At 43.7% G+C, this 25,808-nt stretch overlaps 1 protein-coding gene across 1 annotated transcript in view; it reads right to left on the bottom strand.

The window, feature by feature from the left end:
- Positions 1-23,228, bottom strand: part of HABP2 (hyaluronan binding protein 2) — a 287,724-nt gene extending 264,496 nt beyond the window's left edge. The window contains exon 1 of the mRNA XM_069611848.1: positions 23,146-23,228. Within this exon, the coding sequence (XP_069467949.1) occupies positions 23,146-23,214 (69 nt within the window). The 5' untranslated portion in view covers positions 23,215-23,228. The remainder of the gene's footprint in view (positions 1-23,145) is intronic.
- Positions 23,229-25,808: the final 2,580 nt, after the last annotated feature.

The following is a 25,808-nucleotide window of genomic DNA, read 5'->3' as shown; positions in this document are numbered from 1 at the left end:
AGACAATGGGTTGAAGTACCCACTCAACAAAGTGGGCACATATTAGATTGGCTAATTTCTCAAAATCTAGCAGTCTCTCAACTACATGTGGTCCCATGTGCCTGGTCTGATCATTCTTTGATTCAAGCGATCATTACTCTACCCGCTCCTCCAGCCAAACTGTGTTCACTAACTGGCATTCGCAAATTGACTCGCAATCTAAAAAATATCACTGCTGCCAATTTCTCTGCCCTACTATCTTTGCGACTGCAGCCTCTGGCCAGTTTTTTGGACTCTTCTTCTCTTGTGGAAAATCTGTCTGCCTCCATAAATGAAGCTATCTCTGACCTGGCCCCATTGAAAGCCAAAACTATCAAACCAGAAAGGTATCAGAACAATTGATTCTCAGAGGATATTATCTCCGCCAGGCAAGCCAAGAGAGCCCTAGAGAGAGCTTGGCGGAAAAACACTAATGAAATTACCATTACTGCGTACAAACAATCCGTCAAGAAATTTAAGGCCATGATCATCTCTTCTAAAACCACATACTATAATAAGAGAATCATAAACACCTGATCGAAGTCTTTAATATCTTAGCTGGCTTCCAGGCCTCTCCTTCCACTAATGTCAATCCTGTAAAGGATTCTGCCTGGTGTCAAGAGATTCATAATGGCTTTATGACCAATATTTCCTCTCACAAAAAAAACATCAAGAATATCCAAACTTCATCCTGATGCTCTGTTAAACTTCCCTCATGGGCCCGTTGGTAATACCAATGATATGCCATGATTTACATTTTGCCATTACTCTGCTGAAGGGCAAGTGTGTAGGATCATTCAAAATTTACAATCCACCTCCTGCCTTGGGGATGGTTGTCCTACTGATGTTTTTAAAGATTCCCTCAAACTTTTGGTGCCTTGTATGACAAAACTCATCAACCTTTCGTCTGATGAGGGAACAGCTCCATCCTCCCTTAAAGTAGCTTGGGGTACATCCCTGCTTAAAAAAGCCAGTTTGGATCCCTCTGTGAGTGACAATTACATGCCCATTACTAATATGCCATTTATCTTTAAAATGTTTGATAAATTGGCTTATCTTCAGTTTCAAAAACATATTGAAGGACATAAGATCTTGGGCCAGTGACAATCTGGCAACAGAGCACAGCATGGGACTGAAACCACCATACTGGACCTTAAATCCAATCTGGCCGGGCATGTCGGACAGAGGTCATCCAGCCCTGCTGATGCTTCTGGACCTCTCTGCGGCCTTCAATCTAGTAGACCACTCTCTACTAGTGACTAGACTCTGGGAGGTCACCCACTGTTCCACTCAAGCATCCAGTTGGATATCATCCTTTTTGTGACCCCTGATTGGTATTTGCTGGGGATGATCACTCTACACGAGTCATCCAAACATGCTGTGTCCCCCAGGGCTCCTGTTTGGCACCGATTTTATTCAACATCTACATCCGGCCTTTGCCTGACCTCTTAGACGCCCTAGGTGTCCGGCATACAAATTACACCGATGACACTCAGGTTGTTCTTGAACTCAGTGGTCATTATGAGCAGGACCAATGTGCTATAAATAACATCTACAATGCCATCCAGACATGGATGGCATGTAATCAATTAGCACTTAATTGTAAGAAAACAGAACTCTTGATTGTTGCTTCTAAAGCAGGCTTGAGCAAATTGGCACCTTAGCATTCTAACTTTCGGATTGCAGGTAATATTTTTGCTGTCTCGAAGAAAGTCAAGACTTTGGGGGTAGTTCTTGACAAGTAACTACCCATGAGGCCACATTTTTACATTTGATATACATGTCGTCTCATCCCCAAACATATAAACTACATTCGTCCTTTCCTTACTGTTGAGAACTGCCACTGCTCTCGTTAATTCAAGACTTGATTATTGTAGCAGCCTGTTGGCGGGTACCATAGTTCTCAACATTAGGGCCCTGCAAGTGACCCAGAATAATGTTGTCTGAGCAACCTTGGGACTTTCTCAGCATGCACATGTTTCTGTTGCCAGGAGAGCATTGCACTGGCTTCCGATCAAACAGAGGATCACCCATAAAATCCTGACCCTGGCCTTCAAATGCCATTCTAAAACCTGCCCGGCTTATCTCTTAGATCGTTTTAAGCCAAATCTCAACACAAGGAACCTCCGTTCCTCCATGGCGTCTACTTTTATTCAGTCTAAATTCAAACTGGCTCACTTCGTTGGGACTTTTTTTGATGTCCAGGCACCCCTATTATGGATTCTTCTTCCTGCTTCCATACGTCAAGCTGTTAATCTGACCACTTTCAAGAAGGCAATTAAAACCCATTTCTTTAATCTCAACCCAGACTAATTTAGTAGTCATCCTCTTTTGCCCGCTCTAATCTTGAACCCTGTTTGTCACCTCACTTCTCTGGTGTTTGTTTGTTATGTTTATTGTGCGCTCTGAGGCCTACTGGCATGTGGAGCTCTATAAAAATTAAAATAAATAAACTCCTCGTAGAGCCACTTGTCCTGTAAATGCCAGTATAAACTCACCTACATTTTAATAGTGTATTCCTGGAGTGGAGCACACTATTCCTCGATCAGTGAATGAAATCTTCATGTTAAGTTGTGTTATTAAATCTCTTCCCAGAATGTTAACTTGCATTTGTCACAAATATAACAAGGGGGCAGATATGTCACATTCCCCTATTGAAACAGGTAATGTATCAGTAAATGGAGCAAGATTCATAGCTCCAGAGAACCCTCGAGCATTCATGGCAATACCTGACATTGGGTACTTGCCCTCCCTTAAACAAGATCAAGTTGCCCCAGTGTCTAGAAGAAAAGAAAAAGATTTGCCTCCTGTGATCACATCGACCCTTGGTTCCTCTTGGGAGTCTACTATTACTGATCTGTCCTATTGAGGGTACATATTCATCCCTGTCCCTGGGAAAGGGTTCCCTCCTACCACAGTGACACCCCTTATGCTAGGTGTTAGTACTTGTCCTGTGTTCGCATTATTGTGTCTGCATATGTGCTTGTTGGGGCTGCCCTTGCAGTGGGTGCATTTGCACTGGCCCCTGCTGCTATGCCTGCTGCGCTTGTGGAACCTGTGTCTGATAGGATATGTGATCCTGAGCGAAGCCCACTCGTGATTGTGTACTGTATGGCGGTGGATAAGCTATCCCGCCCTCTTGAAAATGGTTCATTTTGTTGCACTTTTCCTCGGCTTCTACATACATGTGCAATATGCCCTGTTATCCCAAAATTCCAACACACTGGGGGTGGTCCTATAACCAACCCTCCATTATATTCTCCCTGAGTATTCTGACTTCTGCTCTGGGCATTTTGAAATCCACTGTGAGTGTTCTGAAATCCCCCTCCTCTTCCTCTGAGGTTTTCGGAACCCCTTCCTCACAGCCAAAACCCATACCCACTTTGATCTACTGGGTGTACATTATTCAGCTGCGATGCACCAGTTATTTCTTGCGTTCCTCCTCCTTCTCCACTTCTCAATACTGCCCCTTCTATAGCAAATTTTGACAATTTCTTCTGGACTAACTTGGCTTCTTCAATCATTCTGTTCTCCTCTTTCTTTCTATTCTTCTCTTTTAATTATCAGCAATGATTCACTTCCATTCTCACTTGTTTTTTCATTTGTCTCTGTACTTATTCTGGCAATCCCTGACAAAAATATATGATAGAATAATACCACTGCTTTTTCCCCAAGGCTCACAAATCTCAAGCTGCCATTTCTCTTGCATATCCTGAATATAAGCAATGGGATCTTCCTATTCTATCATTTTACGTGTCATGATTGCACCGATATCTGATGTATCAGGATACTGTACCCTGAGAGCCCTCCAAACATCTGCCCTACAATTATTAAATCACACTCCATCATGCGCTGTGTTCTGTGCTGTCACACCTGCATATCCTGCTCATCTCCAAATGTCGTCAGCTCTCTCTCCAAGAGGAGCTGCCAACAGACCTTTTATGCGCCCTATGGTTAACATATTTCCCCTTGTCATTTTCTCTCATTCATATATCCATTTCCCAGCCCCCGAAGTCAAACTAGAAAACTTAGATTTTAAGTTATCCTTATCCATTTTAGGCCATGGAATATATTGCAGTCTTGCCCCCCCCTTCTCTAGCAAGGGGAACTGTGAAAACCCCATCCCATAATTGGGCTCCATTATTCGTTTACCCAATGCAGGGGTAATCGATCGCCCCTATTCATCTTTGTGTTGGTAACAACATTAACCTACTCACATAAGGTGGTGATTCTCCTCTCTCACTACACAGTCATCTTTGGGGATGTTCTGGATATGGTATAGGATCTGGTGTTCTTTCCTTAGGGCATTTCAGATCTGACCATGTTGCATTTCTTTTTTTTTTCCAGACTCTGACTTCCCAAGGGGACGCATTCACCTTACCGTTCTATCTCACGACTGGACCCCCTTTCTTCATCTGACATAGCTCTACCGCAACTGGTGTGACTACCATCCTCCTCTTCTCTGTCTAGGTTTAATCTGCTCAAAGACAGTGTTCTGCATTCATCACTGAACATGTTTTCCACCTCATCCTGTGGTTTTGGTATCAGGGATTGTCTGCCGCTCCCTTGAGTCCCATACTCGCTATTCTGCCTCATCTGGTGATATGTCCTATGGATTCTCTCTCCAATACTTTCTGCATCATATCTGTCCTCGTCTTGAGCCACTTTTAGGTATTTCTTGAGCCCTTTCTCTCATTGTAAAAACTTTGCTTATTGTTTCCCATTGCCCATGTATTTCGTTGCTTTGTCTTATTGGTTCTTTAAGAAGGAGACTGGCGTCTAGATGTCGCTGCCTTTCATTCTGTTTTATTTCTTCTTCTATTTCCCTTTACTTTCTCTCCTCCCTTCTTACCCTCACTTCTTCTTGCTTTTGTGCTTCCCTTCTTACTTCTTGTCTTTGTTCCCTTTCCCTCTGTTCTTCTGCTCTTCTTCTCTGTAATCTTTTTTCATTCATTCCTTGTGCCTCTTCTTCTTCTTCTCTCTCCTATCCCTTTCTTCGGACTCATATTTCCTTTGTACCTCCGCCCACTTTTCATCTTTTTCTTGTTCTTCTCTATATACCTTTTCCTGTCGTTCCCTGCTTTTCCTTCCTTGCTCATCTTCCCTCTGCTTTTCTCATTCCCTATGCTTCTTTTCTTGCTCGTCATTGTCATCCTGCTGCTTAATTTCCTCAATACTTTTCCCATCTAACTCGAGAAATATCTATCCTTCCATCCATTAATTCTGTACAAGCGTTACCTCTTCGGCCCTATCCTATCCTTTCCATCTCATAATTTCTTTGTCTATATCTGTTGATATATTCGATCTCTCGCCTCTTTCCTCCTTATCTCGTATGACCATACAGTCATCTTCCTTCTTTTTACTCTGGGGTTCATATGTTGGGTTACTATACCCCGCTGCTGCTTTTAATTATTTTAAAGGATACAATCCTGTCTCTTCTACATCTACATTCTTAGTTTCACCTTTATGCTGATTAAGCATCCACTCCTCCTGTGGTTGGTACTCTTTCTCCTCTTGATACATTTTCAAAAGTTCTAAAACTGCCAGTCTTTTCGCTAATGTCTTTGCTGTGTATGCAGTGTGCACTTATGTGGTTAAGTGTTTTAATGATACCCCTTGTGGCCATGGAATGAACATTTTATCAGCTGTGCCCTTTACCCATTCGCCACGTTACTGTTTAAGCTTGGACGCATGTCATGGTAATGATTTACAAAGGTGTATAAGAAGAGTGTCCTCCATTATGACAAGTCTCAATTAACAGTCGATACTTACTAGGTCATTACCTTATTTATAATGACTACATCTCTATTTATCTCGAAGACTATTGCTCAACACTTTTAATCTTAAAAAACAATAAATATAAGCAAGCACCATCAATCGCCGCTCAATCCTCTTTTGTATCGCCAACCTATCTGTCTTCAGACTAGCGCCAATCATTACTGTACTTTAACTAGAACCAACTTCAATTCTAACTTTCGCAATTTATTGTTTTTCAAAACTTCATGCATCAAATATCAATCACAATGACAACACAATACACATTTAACAACAAACTCTGTGATCACCGTCCCTGTTCCCTATCACCATTTATAGTAATAGGTATTCTCTCTATGCCTACACTTACATTACCCCATACAGAGTTTAAGACGTCACCTTACAAGGTCCTGGCCATGCGTATTCTCTCTCTTAATATTCTGACTGGAATTTGAGAGGTCTTCTTCTATCTCCCTTGAAATAGGATTTCTTAGGCGTTCCTTAATCCACACAAAACTTCCCTTTACCCAAAAATATCACAATCCCGCACCTTTATATTGCCATTTCCCTTAGTCTACTTATATCCGTTTAATCAACTCGAGGCCTTCGGTATCGACTCCTCCTCCAATCCGACCCCATCGCCTTCTATCCATGCAGCGCCCGTGGAAACGAGCAGGGATTTCTTCAAAGAGGGACCTGCCCACCATCTTGATTCTTCTTGCATGTTTATGTCTATCGGCCGCTCTCCACAGGAAACTCTAGGATCTTCCAGCTAATGGGGGAAGATGCCCAATCCTCCGAAACTCTGAAGTCAAACTAGTTTAGATCTGAAACCATCCGCACCGCTACCCCATGAGCTTATGGCCCTTGGAACATGCATTTATGGCTGGATGGGATTACACCAGAATAATTCTGAGTCCATATAACCGGACAAACTCAAGAAGATGGCAAGTTGCTGTTTTATTAGCTATTATCTAAAACAGGGACTGTACAACTAACATCAACGGACATACATTTATTCTCTCAGTGATTTCCACAAAGAATACGATATACTTATTTTAGCATCAGGGTGACATCATGCTATGTGGCAATAGTGAAAAACCTATTGAGGGTTGGGATTGGTTAAGGGACACATTTAGGTATACAATCATATAGAAACTAGTTTTTTTTATTGGCTGTCTAACATCAGGTGGACAATCTATGCCTACTGTTGAGATGTCTTCCATGATGTAATGAGATGTATTGAGAAGAGCTGTATCATACATCATCCTGCGTCATGTCACGGAATGTTGTTGTTGCATTGTTCGGCTTAAATTCTAATATTGTCAGTTGGAGCCAAGGGCTGAATGAGGAGGAGCCTCTTAATGCTGGCGGTCTCCTTCCCTCCTAGTATCCAGAAAAACTAAAATAAATACTATTAAACCCTTACCTGTCTCCGCCTGCCATCTTCATAACAATGGCGACGAGGATGGGATGGTGAGGCCATCAGAGACAGATGGTCGGAGACCTCCAGCAACCGACCACATCCACTCTGCCTTGCCCCGGCGTTGAGCGACGGTCGATGAGCAGCAGCGTATTACTCTCGTGGGCCGCTCCGCCTGCATCCGGCGTAGAGTGACCACAGCTAGAGCGTCTAGGAAAGCCCCTGAACCTTTCCCCGTGTGCAGTCCGTGGAGTCAGTGACCCCCCGCTTGAAGAAGCGTCCACCCACGTCTGCCGTGGGCTGCTCCGCCTCCTGCGTTGAGCGGCCCACATCCACCTGAAAAAGCGTTCGCCGCGACTGCCGTGGGCTGCTCCGCTGCCTGCGTTGAGCGGCCCGCAACGAACACTAAGAAGATCCTAACAGGTGACGTCCTTTGGAGTGCCTTCCTGCGAGTGTAACCCCGGGCGCAGAAGGGACAGCCCCGGCAGGCCGCTACGCTTGCACTGGCGTTGAGCGGCCGCCAACATCCTGACCGGCATCCGGCGTCTTCGGACCACTCAACAAGTAAGTGCTGCCCATTTGTTATGCGCCACATTCAGCAGCTGTTCCTGCAGAGGGATTGGATTCACGTAGCACCAAGCCTGAGGATTCCGTGCGTGTAGCGGGGGGGAGCCACCCTTTCCTACCGCATCACGCCTAAAAGAAGGGGATCAAGGAAGCTACCAGGGAATCGATCAAGAGGTTTGCGGGAGCTACCGTACTGACCTTAAAAGGGGAGAGGCAAATTGTTTGAAGTGCCCATACGCTTTTCGAGGCAGTCACTGAAGTGCACAGGAGAGGGGCGCATACCATGTAGAACACACTACACGCGGTAGTGTGCTACGCATGTGACATTGCCATTTGCAGGTTTTTAAAAAAAAAAATCTCAAAACCCACGGTCACATGTTATTTTAAGAAAATTGCAAACAAAATCCAGAAGGAGAGAATTGAAGTTCTAAGAAGTTCAGAGGGGACTTTATTGTGCAAACCAAGTCTCATTTTTTTGCGTAAACACTGAATATGGCAGCCTTACCTGGCATATCAGGCCCACCCATTTTCATGCCTGCTCCTGGAGCAGCGAAGATTGCGTGGCCCCAATGGCGCAAAGGGTTTATGCACTATATGAAAGCTGCTGGGGGAACAGCTTATTCCAGCGAGAGGAAAATGGCACTATTGCTGCATTTTTTAGGTTACGAGGGCCAAAGGATTTTTGAAACTCTTCCCCAGCTAGTAAGTGATGGAAGCGGTGATGAATTAAATGAATTTGAATCAGCATTGCTAAAACTTGATAAGCACTTCAACCCAAAGAGGAGCACAATTTTAGAACGCTACAATTTCCGTATGCGCACACAAGCTCAGGGTGAATCCGTTGAGGACTATGTGACTGCATTGCGACATCTGGCTCTGACATGTAAGTTTCAAGGAAGTTTCGACGAACAAATTCGAGATCAATTTATGACACATTGTCGATCAAACAAGATTCGGGAGGAACTATGGCTGAAGGATGAGCCGAATTTAGATGAGGTATTGGACTTAGCCAAACGTGTGGAACATTCCCTAGCATGTGTGGCCAAACTCTCCAAAACCGAAGGAGGAGAGTCCAAAGAAAATAAGGCGGAAGTATTAAATGTGTCTGAAGGAAAGAACAAAAGGAGAGGAAGAAACAAACAGTCAGGGAGGAGCAACCCGGAAGAAAAGAGGAACCAAGATTTAATGCAGAGAAGTGAAAAGAAGGAAGACAGAAAGGACGAGAGACTATGTTATCAATGCGCTAGTGCGACACATTTTACATCTTCAGCAATATGCCCAGGGCGGAAGAGCATTTGCACTAAGTGCAAAAGAAGAGGACATTTTGTGACATGCTGCAAGAACTATCAATTTGGACAATCAAGCCAAAGAAAGGTTCTTTATATAAATGAGGAAGAAGATGGGAGGTCATCAGAAGACGAAGTAGTGATGCCAGTGCAAAAGATTATCGTTAATACTGTTAATGTTGTCACAAATTGTGGAGAGATGGATGATTGTGAGCATCCATATGCAGAGTTAACTGTGAATGGGTGTAGGATATCCATGATGGCTGATTCAGGATCGAAAGTAACCCTTGTGTCCAGAAGGGCATTTGAGTGTGAAATGAAAGGGGAAGTCTCAACATTGTCAGAGCCCGACATATGTCCAGGGGGATACAACCAAGATCGGATTGAGTTACTGGGTTATGTATGGAGTAAGTTCGAATTCAAGGGACGCAGCTGTGAAGGGAAGGTGTATGTTACCAAGAAGGGACAATCCTTATTGGGATGGAGAGAACAAAAGATTTTGGGAATCAAACTTGATCCAAATCACCCAGAGCAAGTATTGCAAGTTTCTGAAGTGTCATCAACACATGGCAGATAGGTGTCAGAGTATTGGAAGGTGTTCCATGAGAAATTGGGAAAAGTAAGAGGGTTTCAGCACCAGATAGTATTGAAAAAGGGCAGTGTACCCATTGTGGCAAAGCTCAGGCCGGTGCCTTTTGCTTTAAGGGACAATGTAAAGAATGAGTTGCCGAAGTTACTGAGGTCAGGAGTGATTGAGAGAGCTGGGGGGGTTGAGTGGGCCTCCCCAGTCGTGATTGTGAGTAAAAGTTCAGGGGATCTGAGATTATGCGTTGACATGCGCGAGTTGAATAAGTGTGTGTTGGTAAACAGGCACCCTCTGCCCAACATGGGTGAGTTATTGACCATGGTGGGTGGGGGAAAATACTTCTCTAAACTGGACATGACTTCAGCCTATCATCAAGTCGAACTGGAGGAGGCTTGTAGGAAAGTTACGGCGTTTGTAACACATGAAGGTGTATTTCAATTTAGGAGGATGCCATTTGGCTTGGCATCTGCCTCTTCAGTGTTTCAGAAAATCATGGATCGTCTGTTGAGAAGAGTGAAGGGGGTGTTCTGTTTTCAAGATGATGTGTTGGTGAGTGGAGAGACGCTGGAAGAGCATGACAGGAATTTGAGTGAAGTTTTGAAATATTTGAGGAGAGAGGTATCACTTTGAGAGGAGAGAAATGTACGTTTGCGGTGACAAAAGTGGACTATCTAGGTCATGAAGTCTCGGGGGATGGAGTTAGGCCCAAAGAAGACATGGTGAATACCATAAAGAGTATTGAAAAACCAAAAAGTAAGAGTGAGCTGCGATCTTTTCTGGGAATGATGGAATTTTATCATAAATTTGTAGTAAACTATGCTGACAAAGTGCAGGAATTGAGAAAGATTCTGAGAAAAGGTGCTGACTTTGTGTGGAATAGCAAATGTGATATGGAATTTACCAGAATAAAGGAAGAGATAAATATGGCTCGTCCATTAGGTTGTTTTGATACGAGGAAGCCATCCATCATCACAGTGGACGCTAGTGAAACTGGTCTAGGAGCTGTGTTATCCCAGAGGCAGATAGACAGATCTGAAGAGGTGATAGCCCATGCCTCGAGGGGTATCAAGGGGCCGGAGTTGAGGTATTCTGTTCTAGAAAAAGAGGCTCTGGCATGCTTTTGGGCTGTGGAACGTTTCAGAAATTTTGTGTGGGGTGTAGAATTTGTAGTACGGACTGATCATAAACCCCTGAAAGCCATTTTTGAAAATAAGGGCTTAGACAAAGTTTCACGCAGAGTGGTAGGTTGGGTCACCAGGATGCAGACACGCTGTTTTAGGATGGAAGTTATACCCGGAAGGGAAAATGTTTTGGCCGACAGTTTGTCGAGAGTAAGGGTGGCAAACCATGAAATGGTGGCGAATGAGGACATGGAACTAGTGTTTGTCAACACAGATGGTATAGTATCCAAACAGGAGTGGTTGGAGGAAATTGAAAGAGATGATATCATAGGGTAATTCCCTATGTTGTGTCTGCGGCATGGCCAAACAAGGTGGAATTGGCGGAGGGCATGAAGCCATTTTGGGAGGTGAAGGATGAATTATCAGTAAATTATAATATTTTGTTCAGATGGGGTAGGGCAGTGGTCCCGATTGGATTAAGGAAGAAAGTGATAGACCTGGCACATAGGGGTCACATTGGTGTTACCAAAACCAAAGGAGTACTAAGAGAAGATTATTGGTGGCCGGGTTTTGATAAGGAGATAGAAAATTGTTTGGCAAACTGTCAGTTTTGTGCCAAGAGTGGAAAGGGAGTAGTGGCCAAAAAGCAGCCATTGGTGGATGTCGGTCTCCCATCTAGGATATGGAGTGATCTTGCCATGGACATACTAGGTCCCGTGGAGCTGTTTTACGGCCGTGGAAAATATATTGTTTTGGTTGTAGATTTGTTTTCCAGATGGGTGGCTTTTAAAGTGGTAAGAGGCCTCACTGGTGAGAATATGATAAAGGTCCTACAGGAGATTTTTGCGAATGAAGGTTTACCTGAAACCGTATTGACGGACAACGGTCCCCAGTTTATAGGGGAAAACTTTACAAAATATTTGAGGAAATGTGGAGTTGGCCACAAAAGGACTTCATTGTATCATCCCGAGTCTAATGGGGTGGTTGAAAGGGTGAATAGATGTGTGATGGAGAGTGTACATATGGGAGAGGAGTGTGGTTTGGACAAGCTGGTCATGATACAGAATAGAATATGGGCTTTGAGGATGGCACCTCATTCCACAACCGGTTTGTGTCCGTTTGAGCTTATGAGGGGCAGGAAGCCGTATTCCATGGCGTGTCCACCATGGCTTGGTAGGAGCAGGGAGACGGATCTAGTCATTGATGAAGTGAGAAAGTCATTGATGAAAAAGAAGACAGAGTGGGTCACGCGCGAGAACATGAGGAGAGGAAAGAAAGAGCTTCGTGTGGAGTGTGGAGATTGGGTCAGGATAAGGAAGGGTCTGGTCAAGAAGAAAGGGGATTCTCTCTATTCTGATCCTGTCAGAGTTGTAGCAGTCATGAGCGGGGCTGTGCGAGTGACTGGTGGACAGGTGTGGAACAAAGACAGAAATGCCGCCGTAAAGAGAGGCCATGTGTGAGGTGGTGTCCGTACAAGTTGGTCACGCCAAGGTAGTGTTGAGTTAATAAATATATAGTGATAGATTAAGTTTAAAAAAAAAGGGGGACGATGTGTTGAGATGTCTTCCATGATGTAATGAGATGTATTGATAAGAGCTGTATCATACATCATCCTGCGTGATGTCACGGAATGTTGTTGTTGCATTGTTCGGCTTACATTCTAATATTGTCAGTTGGAGCCAAGGGCTGAATGAGGAGGAGCCTCTTAATGCTGGGGGTCTCCTTTCCTCCTAGTATCCAGAAAAACTAAAATAAATACTATTAAACCCTTACCTGTCTCCGTCTGCCATCTTCATAACACCTACCTCTTCATACATGTCATTTAAGAAAAATCAGTTACACAGTGTTTCATTGGTTTTCTAAGTTATAAGGTCCTTCATTATACAGACTAATACAATTGGTTTGGCACACTTGTGCCATGTCTGGAACATTCGATTTGTTTAGCAGTACGTAAGCTAAGACCCAGGTGCAAGTAGATAGGGCATGAGGCTGCCCTACCACCCAATTAGCCCAGTATCTCCCATCACCCATGCCTTCTGCCATGAAATCTTTTTTGTATTTGGCCTTGCAGTGTATTCCCGTCCTGGGAATGCAAAGGGAGTGAGGGTAACATATTCACTAACATATCTGGAACTCCAAGTTCAAGTACTATTTCTATCTTTGACCTACGTGACAAGAGACGAGACCACGATTCTGCTCATTCTGCAAGCTACTAAATGTTTTAATTGAATTAAGACTTGGCATCCTTTGTGTTCTTTCTTGCACCTTAACGTGAGAAGATTCATCCTCTACAGACACGTGCCCTTCAGCGTAGATAGCTGACCCCGACTTCTCAATTCTTGACTTCAGGCCAGACAGCCTCCAAACGGAGCTGCAACAACCTGCTATTCTACTGTGACACAGCCTTTAATTCTTTATCCATGATTCTTTGGCTTCTTATTTCATGATACCAATGTCCAGTTTGTGTACAATGGCGGCTCGGCCTGCATTCTATTTACTACTTCTAGCTAGCCTATATGATGACTTGATCTTTCTTGCATTTAAGTGTCTGTACATTCTTCATTCCATTGATTTCTACAGCACTTTTTGCTATGTAATCTTCCTCTTTTACACTTGACAGTTCACTTGATTCTTTATTTCATCCTTTCTCTTCTAGGATCCATACATTGTCTTCCTTCAGTATCTTGAGACGCTGTGCACTCTTTCTTATAACGTCATCAGTTGATATTCTTAGCTCTTTCGCATATTCCTTCAGGGAGCTCCTCCTGCAAGCTGTCATCAACCCGAGGGTACATTTGATATGGTTTTCTTAATGGATACCGTCTTCCACATGCTTGCTGTATTATTGGTACAGTAGCTGAGGTTATACAGGGCATGGTCTCATGGCTCCAATGCAGGGGAATTAGGGGTGTAGGATATCCTGCGAATATGTACGTCTGCTCCTCTACAGGATCATTGGTGCAAGTGGCACTTACATGTTATCTTACAGTGGGCACGTTGTCCCATTCTTTGAAACAAAATACTTACTTAAGTTGGCCTCCATGGATTTGGAAGCTGGGGCTCCATATGGAGCCCGTCTTCCATTTCCATGGTGGCCAGCAGGGCCACAGGCAAGTGGCAAGGGTGCCACCGCTGAACGAATCAGGTAAGTGGGACTGGGTGTGGGAAGGGAGCAGAGATCAGAGGGGAATGAAGGAGAGGGAGGAGGGAAGATAGCAGGGTGAGGGAAGCAGTCATTAGGCTGCTCGGAACATGGGCTGAGATTATGGGATTCAGCCTGCAATTAAAGCAACCTGATTGGTTGCCTCTCCTGCCCTGAGTGCTAATTGAAAATAGGGCAAAGAAGTACACTGAAAAAGCTGAGGTAGGGATAGGGATGAGGTAGTGGTAGGGGTGCAGTAATATTAGAGCTGGGGTAGTTGTAGAGATGAGGTAGTGGTACAGTTGAGTTAGTGGTAGGGATGTGGAAATGAGGTAGTACTAGGAAGTGCAAGGCGGAGATAGAGAAGAGGGACTACCTCATCCTTCATAGATGAGCTAGTGCTAGGAATGAGCTAGTTGACTAGGCAATGATGAGGCATGAGTTGGTACCAGTGATTGTGTAGGACAATATGTGGCTGCGGTACAGATTAGGTAGCTCTTGGGATGTGTTGGTGGTGGACAGGAGTAATGGGGTTGGGGTGAGTTATTGGTACAGGTGACGTAGTAATAGTAATATGGTAGAGGTCGGGCTGACACAGTTGCAAGGATAGGAAAGTTGTATTATGGAGGGTATGGTAAGGATGACGTAGCGGCAGACCTGCCTATATTTGAAAACCTTGCAGCAGAAATAAATATATATTTATTTATTTATTCATTTATTAAATATATATATACGCATCCATGTTGTGCAGTGGTCGAAGTGTACGAAAAGAAGTAGTGGAACTATGTTCCCTGCTGGCCTGTCCCCGCTCCCCACAAACCCCATCACTGCGCCCCCTCCCACACGCAATCCAAACCTCCAAACAAACACACCTGCTATTTATGGGAATGTTCAGTGCACTGCACTGAAGTGCAAGCTTCAACTTCTTCCTAAACTTTTATTTTAAAACGAAACCATTCCAGAACAATTTCTTTTTAAAATAAAAGTATAGGAACAGTGAAACTTAAAAAAAAAGTATAGGAGCACTACTCCCGACCGCTTCCGCCCACTTCGACCTCTGCTGTTTTGTTAATAAATCAAAACAACTGCACACATATGTTCTGTTTAATTGTTAGCTCTTCATCTATTCAGCGCAAAAGCAGAGCTTACACATTTATCATTAAAACTCAGTAGATAAAGAACATGGAGATAAAATTACTCGCTCAGGAGCGCACACTTTAAGGAGTGAAGCCCGGATATGAGACAGGTCCACAACTTAATCACCTGACCACATATCTAATCAGGTGGACCTGTTAACAATATGTGTTAATGTTGGGCTTTCAAGAATACTAGCTTTTATTAACATTACTTGAGCAACACATAAATCGAAGAAAAACTGCCCTACAAATAATCCTTAAAGAAATGTTATTAAGCAAAAACAGTATCATTGTAGATGTCTCCCCGCTGCCGTGCCCCGTGAATGTAGGAAGCAAGTTTCACAATGCAAAGTATTAGAAGCCTAAAAAAGACCTTTAGGTTTTGCAAAAAACGACTTTCAAGACTTAAAGCAACCTAACAAAAGATACTGTGATGAGATCACCTGCTTACTAGTTAGTTCACATATATCCTGCTTAATTATATGAAGAAAATATTACATTATGCATATATGCAAATCCATCTGTGTGTGTGTCAAATAAGAACACGTAATGAACATGTGAAACAATTTAAGGATATTTCACAGGAGTTTGGTTTGGGCATTCGAATGCAAAATGGCTAATTCCTCCCTCAGTTCTTATCTTTTGCCGAAGACGTGCTAGTGTTTAAATGTCCCAGTGGTGTCTCTGTGGACTTTGCTGCCTGAGCGGTGTGCACTGTGTGTGCATTGTGTTTCTCAAGGGCACCCTTTGATCCCTGCCGAGAGAAGACAGGTAAAGCATTTTATTGCAGTCCTGACAAACTCGGAGGTTTCATGCTCCGCCCCAGAGACCAGGAGAAGACCATGAAAACCCGGAGGCTCCGGGACAATCCCGGAGGTTAGGCAGGTGTATGCGGTAAGGAAGAGAAACCAGCAGAGAGGAAGTAGGGATAGTGATTACCGGGTAATAAGGGATGACGTGGTGGCAAAAATAAGGTAATGGTAGAGGTAGGGATGATGTGGTTGCTGGGATGGGATAGTAGTTGAGAGTAGGCAGTGGCAGGGGTGATGGAGTGGCATGGATGTGGTAATGCTGGTGATGAGGTAGTGGTAGGAATGGGTTAGAGAGGCAGGAAGAATAATGAGGTGGGGTTGTGGGATGAGTTAGTGGTAGGGTAGACGTTGTAGTAGAGATGAGCTCATGGAGAGATGACGTGGCAGTGATGATGTAGAGGTAAGGATATTGTAGTCTTGTAGGTGAGATAGTTGTAAGAATAAGGAAGTGATATAGAGCATCTAGTGGTATAGATGAGTCTGTGGTAGTGAGGTGGTATTGATTTGTATTAATTGGTGGTTTGAATGCAGTTATGGTAGAGATGAGCTAGTGGTAGGGATAAGCTGCTGGTATCGATGATGTAATAATAGAAGTGGAAGGAGCAGCTGGAGATGGGTGAGGTGGTGTTAGAAATGAACTAGTAGCCACACAGAGCCATGGTAGAAATGTGGAAGAGGCAGACAATGGCATGGTTGTAAGTGGTGAGGAAATGGTATAGAAGAGGTAGTGGCAGCGACAGGACTGTGGCATGAATGAGGCAGTGGAAGGGATGAGGTGGCGTTAGAGGTTGAGATAACGGTAGGGATGAGGTAGTAACGGACAATTTAGTGACTGGAATTAGTGATGAAGTTGAGATAGTGATGGAGAGAGGTAAAGATGAGGTGGTGGTAGGGGTGGGGCAGTGGCAGAGTTCTGGAAGGTACACATAAATATAGAAATGAGATAGTGGTAGGAATGAGGTAGAGCTGAGGGATTAAGTAGGCTGGTGATGAAGCAGGGAGGTATTGTGGTTGTGGTAGTAATTACGCAGTTGTTGAGATAATGATGTTGTAGAGTAGAGGTAGCGGCAAACCTGTGCACTCTACCACTACCTTATGCCTATAACTTCCTTATCACTAGCTATACATCATCCCTACCACTACCTCATCATCATCACAACCTCATCATTATCACTACCTTACTCCTACCCCTGAGGCAGTGATAGAGGCAGCATTTAGCACTGCTGTACGTTTTATATGCACAAAAGGTTCCATTCTGAGCCTTTAATGCAAAGCATGGGTATGTTAGTGAGGAAAGGCTCCAAAGATGCCCCCCCTTTCATCCCCTTACAATGGCCCTTGATAAAAAATATTTTTTACTGTATTAAAAGAAAGTGCCTACACTTCCTATCTTTACAGGTAAAACATTTCTCCGGAAATTGGGTCCAAATTTTTTTTTTAATTCCACCTCTTAGGCGGAGGTAAAAATAGGCTGGTTTTCAGCGGAAAGTCTGCCTAAAATACTGCCATCGGTGTTCCCATGGAATACTGCCAGTGGTATTCCCAAGAAATACTGCCGGTGGTATTCGAAACCTTGAATTGGGGCAACAGTAAAATCCACTGATTTTACCACTACTACCCAACTCTCAATGACTCCCACTAAGATTTTCATTTTATGTCTTTGTCTTGTCGAGAACATTCTTATCTGACCAACAAAAGACACACATACAAAACGGACAAAAACATCAGCCAGTACACTGTCAAGGTTGAACAATTAAACAAACTTTATTTTAACAATTGCAGTTTTTTATCCATAAAATCCAGGTTTCCCAGCAGTAATGAAATGCCTGCAGACAGACTGACGCGTTTCGCCACAAGCTAGTAGCTTGATCACAGTAACTCCACCGTAGTGAAAGGAAGCTTTAAAAACACACCCGTAAATGGTGAACATTGAGAAGGTGACTTAATGACATGTTGAGCATCGTGCGGCCATGTTGGTTTGGGCTAATTAAAATGTGTAAAATGTGTAATCCTCATTACAATGGCCTGGTAAAATATCGCTTTTCATTGCTCCGTGTTTTTTGTCACTGTATACACTCCATAACGAGCATAGTGCATTCCTATGCAGATTGTCAGCATGTACGGTCAATTACCAATGTAGACAGTAATAAAGCATAGCTCTCAACCATTTGTGTTGCAAAGGCGGGTGAAATCACCCCATTTTGTTTTCAGCGGGTGAGACGCCCATTAGAATGAATGGGCGGGCAGAAGGCTTGGCGGGTGAGTCAGCCCTTTACAGGGCGGGTGACACCAGCCAAAAGCGGGTGAGTTGAGAGCTATGAATAAAGTGCTTAGTGCATTTTCATAACAGTTTTTACTGCATAAAAGCAATCCAAGGCCTCATGCAATCTCATAATTATCAATATGCATGTGTATATATAGTATCCATCTGCATTGCCAATACAGCCATATCTAAAGTGCCTTCATAATGCGTATTGTATTAGTCCTTGGCACAGACAATACTTAAGGCGTACTGGAAATCTGCATATAACACAGGCCATTGGATGCCAAAGATCAAAGTCTGGCACTGTAGTATAAACTGATTACTTCTAAATATCTACAATAATCGTCTATGCTAGCAGTTTATCCAGCAGAGATGGGCAGAAGGCAGGTATGGCAGACAGTGAGTTACGTGATGCAAATGCTATCGCATGACGCCTTCAATTCTATATAGGCAGTAAAGTGCATGGTGCATCCTATGAAAATATGTAAACGGTGCCATTATATTCAAGACCAGGTTAGATGGGGCAGGCAATGAAAACAGTTGTCTAAAGTTTTACATAGCATGCCAACAGTAAAGTGCATAGTGCGTTCGCATAAAAGTTTATAGACAATTCTGCTCCATATAATGGACTCTACTATATGTGCATAAGATTTAGCACAGAGTTCAATCTTTAGAGTAGTACATTCCTATAAAAGTATATGAACAGTTCTTCTGTAACAATGGCACAAATTAATGATGGCAGGCATCACAAATAATACAATGCATGATGCGATTCTCTGAGGTATGCCGGCAATAAAGTGCATGGTGCATTCCTATGAAGGTATGTAAACATTTCTGCTCTGTGTTATTGTCTATGCCACATATAGGTGAATTTGTGCGCTGGATACAGTCGATTCTCTGAGGTATACCAGCAATAAAGTGCATAGTGCATTCCTATAGAAGTATGTAAACCATTCTGCTCTGATGAATTTTTACACTGAATACAATCAATAAAGTGCATAGTGCATTATAGAGATGTATGAACAAAGATGTTCTGTAGGAGCAAGCATGGTTGTCATATACATGTTGACTTTGCTTGTACAGATTTATGATTCGCCCAGAACGGATTATCATATGACAAATAGACAGGGAGCATCTGTACAAGATGTCATTAATCTCAACGTAAGAATTAAAATTAAAAAGCTAGAAACCAAAGAATCAGAGAACAGGAAGAGGTAGAAGAGAAGAATAGAAAATAGATTTAAAAAAAGGCAATTCCAATTCAATAAATTATATGGATATAAGTGTGATCATAATGACTCTTCACTGCTTGAAACAAAAGAAAGGAGAGCAGTAAGATCTGGAGAAAAAAATAATAAGACATCTTGAAAAGAATCATCACATTCAGAAATTCGGTTTCAAGTTCTGCATATGGTTATCAACGATATTTTATACCCCCAAAAATGTATATAGTTCTTCATCGGCATTATGGCGGACAGGATTCTTGATCTCAAAGTCAATGATAAACCTAGTTTCCTCCTTCCGGAGTAAGCCTTCCATATCTCCACCCCTCGGGCCAGCAATTACTCCATATGTGCCAAAATATTTCAGACTTTTGGGGTCTCCATCATGAAATTCTGAAAAATGCTTGGCCATGGGATATGCACAGTCTTAGTTACAAATGGCTCGGACATGCTGCAAGATAAAAAATTTAAGTTTGCATTTCGTGCTTCCGACATATCACTTGAGGCATGGGCAGGTCAACATATAGACAGGTGAGTTTGCCCTTAATGTAAATGGAATGAATTTAACTGTTACAGTTTTCTGAATATTTGCAGATTTTTACATCTTAAAGAAACTGTCTCCCCCTGTGGAAAGCCTACTTTTTCCGGAGCCATATAGCTATTAACCACTGTATTTTTAATGGAGATACTTTAGCGAAAGGTAATGTCAGGACAATCTTTCAACATCCTGCCTAGATCTTTATCAGCTTTTAGTGCATTCCGTTATTTATTGATGATTCGTTTGATGATTTGTGAATGGCTAACAAATGTCAGAATCAATCTGGTGGTATTTTCCTCTTCCACAGAGCTTGAGTTGGATTTCTGTGTTGTCAACAGTTTTTGTCTATCCATGTCTCACACCTTTAAGTATGATTGGCTGGCTTGGTCAAAGTCTGCAATGTCGCTACAATTTCGTCTAATTCGGATAAATTCCCCGATATATATGTTAATGTTAAAGGGCATTTGTACCACACACTACACATCCAGCAATCACACAAACCAAACATAAACAAATGCACAAAACCCCCTGCACCTTACTTGAAAACACAAATGAATATGATAGTTTGATCTTACTCCTTCTCCATCACCAGATCCCTGATGACACTCCTCGCCGTTCCCTCTGGTTCCATGCACTGAAATATGCAGCAGACTTTCCTGAAAGTGCATCTTGGGAGCGCAATTAAAGCCATGCCCCCCATGTATCTTTTGCTCTGCATTGTCCAAGGGCAGACCCTATAGCCACATTTACCCGCAAGACCCCAAGCACTGCCTTTCGTCGTGCCTGGCAGAGGCTGATTAGCAAATCAAGGTGGTCTGTTGTTTACATGTGAGCCAGGGCAATGGAAAAGGGGGTGCGTGACAAGGAATTGGTGACTGAGCAATGTGGGGGAGTAAAGGGTGTGCAAGGGAAGGTGATTGAGTTAAGGGACGGTGCGAAAGGGTAAGGGAAGGGACGGTGCAAACGGGAAAAGGAAGTCTGAAAGGTAATTGTATGGAAGATGCTGAAGTGGCATGAAGGATGGGGTGCCAAAGGAAGGATACCAGAGTGTGATGGGAAAGGAAAATAGGGTAAATGAGACATAGGTACACATCTGGAAAAGTAGGCCAGAAGATTGAATGCCTCTTCCTGAGATCCGTGCCTAACTTGCATGCCACTGTACCCGATTGTGGTGCGACTCAATCCCTTTCTTTTTTCTGACAAAGTGATCCATACTTGCTTTATGAAAATATGTCTCAATTAAGTCTTCTCTTAAATTTGGTCAGGTTGCATTGTCATGTGACCTGGTGCTTTGAATACCAGATTTATCGAACAGTGTTCTAGTTTAGCCATTGAATAACAACTCTGCAGAAAGCATTTTGATGGTTCAATTATTAAAGATGGAACCGGAGAAGATGAAGTCTTCTCTGATGTCCAAGTTTAAAACTGTGGAACCAGCAGTGCTTTAAGTGGGGCAAGAAATTGAGGGGGGGCCTCATTTGGGGGCGTGGCATCCATGGTGAGCATGGCCTGAAATGTGCACAAACCGTAGTATGGTGTGCAAACAAATATATAAATGCATGTAAGCATGTATATATTTGTGTGCATACCTTACTATAGTTTGTGTACTTTTCAAGCCAACTTTTATAAACCTAGAAATATGTTACATAGTGGTACCTATGTTACATATTTCTATGTTTGTAAAAAGGTGGCTTGAAACATGCACAAACCATAGTACAGTACACACACTTGTGTGCGTACCTTACTATGGTTTGTGTACTTTTCAACATACATAGAAATTTGTAACATAACATATTTCTATCTTTATAAAAGATGGCTTGAAAAGTACACAATTCAAGCCATCTTTTATAAAGCTTTGCCAATGGACAAAGATGCCTCAGAGTTGGTGATCTGCTCTGCAGAGAAGATAGATCACCGAGCCTGAGGCGTCTTTGACCCTCTGCGAACCCGCGGCTCTGTGATCTAATCTGCAGATTAGATCACGCAGATTAGATCACAGAGCCACCAGGTTCGCCGAGGGTCAGTGACTTGGGGAGGGGAAACAAAAGGACCATAACTTCCTCTTGTGACCCCTCATTTGAGGGGTCACAAGTGTATGTTACAGTAACTGACAGAAGTGCCAGGCCGCCATAGCGTTGCTGAAACTGCAATTTCTAGTGTCAGTGATGCTGTGGCTGGCTGGCATTTCTGTCAGTCACACAACTGCCTGACTTTAAAATGGTGGGTGCATCTTCCATCGCGGCTACGGCCGTGGCGAGATAATGTGTCCCGCCATGGTGTGGTGGAACCGGGGGGTGGGCCGGCAAGGCCTCGGTTCAGCCGAACTCATTGGGGGCTCCGGGGTCCAGCCCCGTCTAGCCCCGGTCCACTTAAAGCACTGGGAACCAGGAAGCTAGGGCTTACATTCCCGCCTACCACAATTGACACATTAAGTTACCCTAAGCAAGTCACTTTTCATCACTTAACAGTCAGTAGGGCAAGTCGCACTCATGTGGGTTTATCATCTATAGTGTTAATCCATCCATAAATATTGGCGGGAGGCAGTATGCCAAGTGAGGTCCTTGTGTTGTGGGGGACAGGGTGGCAGGTATTGATTGTGTGTTGTGCAGTGGGGAGGCAGCAGGTTAGATATGGATCTTTTGCCACGCCAGCGCGTGTTTGGCTCTTAGATGGAAGCCAGACTCCCTGACTCTGCTCTACCAATGGAGATGTAGCCTGCTGTCCAGTTGGAAACTTGGACACAAGAAACCCGGGCTCAAACCCCAGGTTTCCCATTTCACCAAATTCTATTGTCCTGGTGAAATATTGTTACCGGGTGTGGTATGTGGGTGAGCTTCCCTGGGGCCTGGTCCCTAGGAAGACACAAACATAACTGAAAGATATGTTGCCTAGGAGGCAAGTCATGTCAATGACATCGTGCAGGGGTGGTATTAAGTTTAGTTGTCTCCCGAAGTCCTGGACGCTGCATTGTGGGCCTGAGAGCTGTACCTGCCCCTCAGGCTAAAAGCTGCCATTCTCCCCCTCCCCTCGTGATGAGCTCGGAAGCGATAAGAGGGCTGCAAGGTGAGGAAGAGGCTCATTTTAGAGACGTCGCAGGCATCAGAAGGATGACTCGGTCTCCATCGGAATGGCGCCATACCTTTGCCCCGGGACACATCTTTCAAGGCACACCCGGCGGCCATTAGCACGTGTACACTTCTTTCCGTGCGTGACGTCATAAACATTTACATGTATAGACACTGTAATGAACGTTCGAGGGCCCTAGTAAGTACTCACGCAGTCTGAGGTCGCTGCCAGCAGCAGGACGAGGGCGGCGGCCGGGACCGCCCTTCCAAGACTCTGCATGGTGCCAGTCCGTTGCGTGTGCGCGTGGTGATGACCCCGCGGCCCTTTTATACCGCCATACATTGCACGGGTCAGAGTCTCTGTTGGCACAGCGCTATCCATTAACGTGTGCCCTGTCCCAAATTCCCCACCAGGGCCGTGGCCTCCCCCTGCCCGGCTGCTTTCACAATCGCTTCACGCGGGGGCCACCACCTTCAAAGCTCAGAGGCAACAGCACACACGTGATAACGGCAGGGCACGAACAGAGACAGAAATACACACGACGGCGCTTCAATGCAGGGTTATTCAAATACATGCGCCAGGATTTACGGGAAAATAAATCAAGTGCATATGTCTACTATACAAAGGAAGAGTAACCCAGCAAGAGTACTGCTAAATTATGTCGTCAATAAATTCATATTTGGTTTTTTGTGTAGTGCTACCTAGCAGGAGTAGTGGTTTCAGAGCGCTTTGCCAATCAGCTCAGCAGCATAGCTTCATGATGGACGGCGTAGGCCGGTGACCAGACGTCCCGGTTTTCCCGGAACGGTCCCAGCATTTGGTGCTCTGTCCCCTTTCTCAAGATTGTGTTCCCATTGGAATCTGCAGTGGTCCTGGTTTTTGGTATTATGTCTTCATGGCTGACTTAATATAGTGTTAGTTTGTGATGAATTAATAATTATTTATAATTTGTGTTTCTTTGAACAACCCCCTTCTCCTCCAAATGCTAAAAAAGTGTAGTGCCTTGAGAGCCACTTTCAAGAGTTAGTCCTACTTTTATGTTAGTTGCCCTGCCCCGTTTTTTACTTTTAAAATCTGGTCACCCTATGGATGGGCGAGCTGGAAATATTGTTAAGGAATAACATGCTACTTTCTATGCAAATGTGTCAGCCAGGCTCTGTTAGCATTCTAGGCAGGTCATATTGGCCTGCAAGTTTCTCCACAGCAGAAACTCTCTAAATAAAACGGGAAACCGTGGGAATATTCTACCAGTGCACCCAAGGGCCCAGAGTCCAGCCAGGACCTTATATTATCTCAAGGAACATTTCTTGGCAGTGCCTTACGTGGGGTGGTGCAATATTTGGGGGTGGGGCCTAAAATGGTCTCATGCAGCCTCAAATCTCATGTGCCCATTAAATCTTTAAAAGAGCAGTGGCCTAACAGAGCCAATCGACTTTATATATGTGCACCGAAAGGGCAAACATTCTGGTTTAAAAGATGCATTTATACATGGTTAATGCGTGTACAAATGTTGGCTAAAATAAATATATTCACATATGAAACAGAACATCAAAACAAAAGGGGTCAGTACGCCATGCAATGCCACAGTTCTTCTAAAAGAAATCCATTGTTCGTACGTACTAATGAAAGGCATTCTAATGATAATACTGTAATACAATGTGTGGCAAAAAATCAAACCATGTATTCTCTTACAGTTTCCCTTTCCGGTTTAAATAGTACGTAATTTCAAATTTCTTTAACTGATCTTGTGATTTGAAACATTACTGGATCGGACATCTACTTGCAAAGAGCAGTATTGCCACTCATATTTTTAAGGAAATTTGGTAAAACAAATCAGTTCAGAGAGGCTCTGGCTCAAGGGCAATATTTGTAGACTGCCAGGGATGAGCCCGGATTAGCCCTGGCTCACTTCAAGCCCTGTTGCTTGGGGTTAATTACACTTTTCTTGCAAAGGCAAGGACAGGGCTAGAGGCAGAATCAGGGTTGCTCTGTGGCAGCCATCGAAGAAATGGGAGGGCTAGAAGAGCACTTGGTGGTTCTTTTCTGCTTCCAACATCAATGCATTTACAAATTGAAAAGTTGCCGCTAGATTTGAGAAATGTTCCATGGCACCATTTTGTTTTGTAGTGAATGTAAACAAAATGAATCGTTCATTATTTATTTGTTTGTAAAGCACACACAACACAATCATTTGCTATTAGGCACTTGGCAGAATAGCAATCCGTCCACGATGGGTAGCGACAGCCACAGGATCGAGGCTGAAAAGTCTGGTCTTTAAGAGACACCTGGACTGGAGACAGTGTGTGGGTAATGGCCAATGGAGGACAGGAGATTGGTCAGTTGAGACGGTGCTGCAACTGATTTTCTTCTTACATCGTTGCTAGAGTAGATGAGGACGAGGTACAAGAGAGACACTGCATTTAGTAGAGATGCTGGACTGCCCTTGGGCAAGGCAAAGACTGATATGTAGTGGAAATTCCTCTTCTGTGAAAGGATGGTGAGCTAAAGACTCTGGCTGAGACTCTAACCCAGGATATAGGCTGACAGAGGGACACTCCCAGGAGGCCCCTTGTTTGTGCATATGAAGTAGCTTTGGGTTTTCACCCTAAGTTACTAGGGTAATCCAGACATGGAACCTTTTCTCACTGTTCTAAGAGAGCAACAGCTCTACCTCACTGACGAGGCAGAAACACGTGTCTAGGGTTGCCGTTGGTACTCTTCTTCAGAAGAGAATGGCTGGCATTTCGGTGATGGACTGCCCTTAGGAAAAGACAAAGACTGATATGTAGTGGAAATTCCTCTTCTGTAAAAGGATGGTGAGCTAAAGACTCTGGTTGAGACTCTAACCCAGGATATAGGCTGCTAGAGAGACT

The sequence above is a fragment of the Ambystoma mexicanum genome, chromosome 8 (genome assembly GCF_040938575.1).
Source record: "Ambystoma mexicanum isolate Mex_15411 chromosome 8, UKY_AmexF1_1, whole genome shotgun sequence".
In the NCBI taxonomy this organism is placed as follows: domain Eukaryota; kingdom Metazoa; phylum Chordata; class Amphibia; order Caudata; family Ambystomatidae; genus Ambystoma; species Ambystoma mexicanum.
Note: the sequence above shows the minus strand (reverse complement) of the source record. Positions and strands in the feature narration are given on the sequence as shown.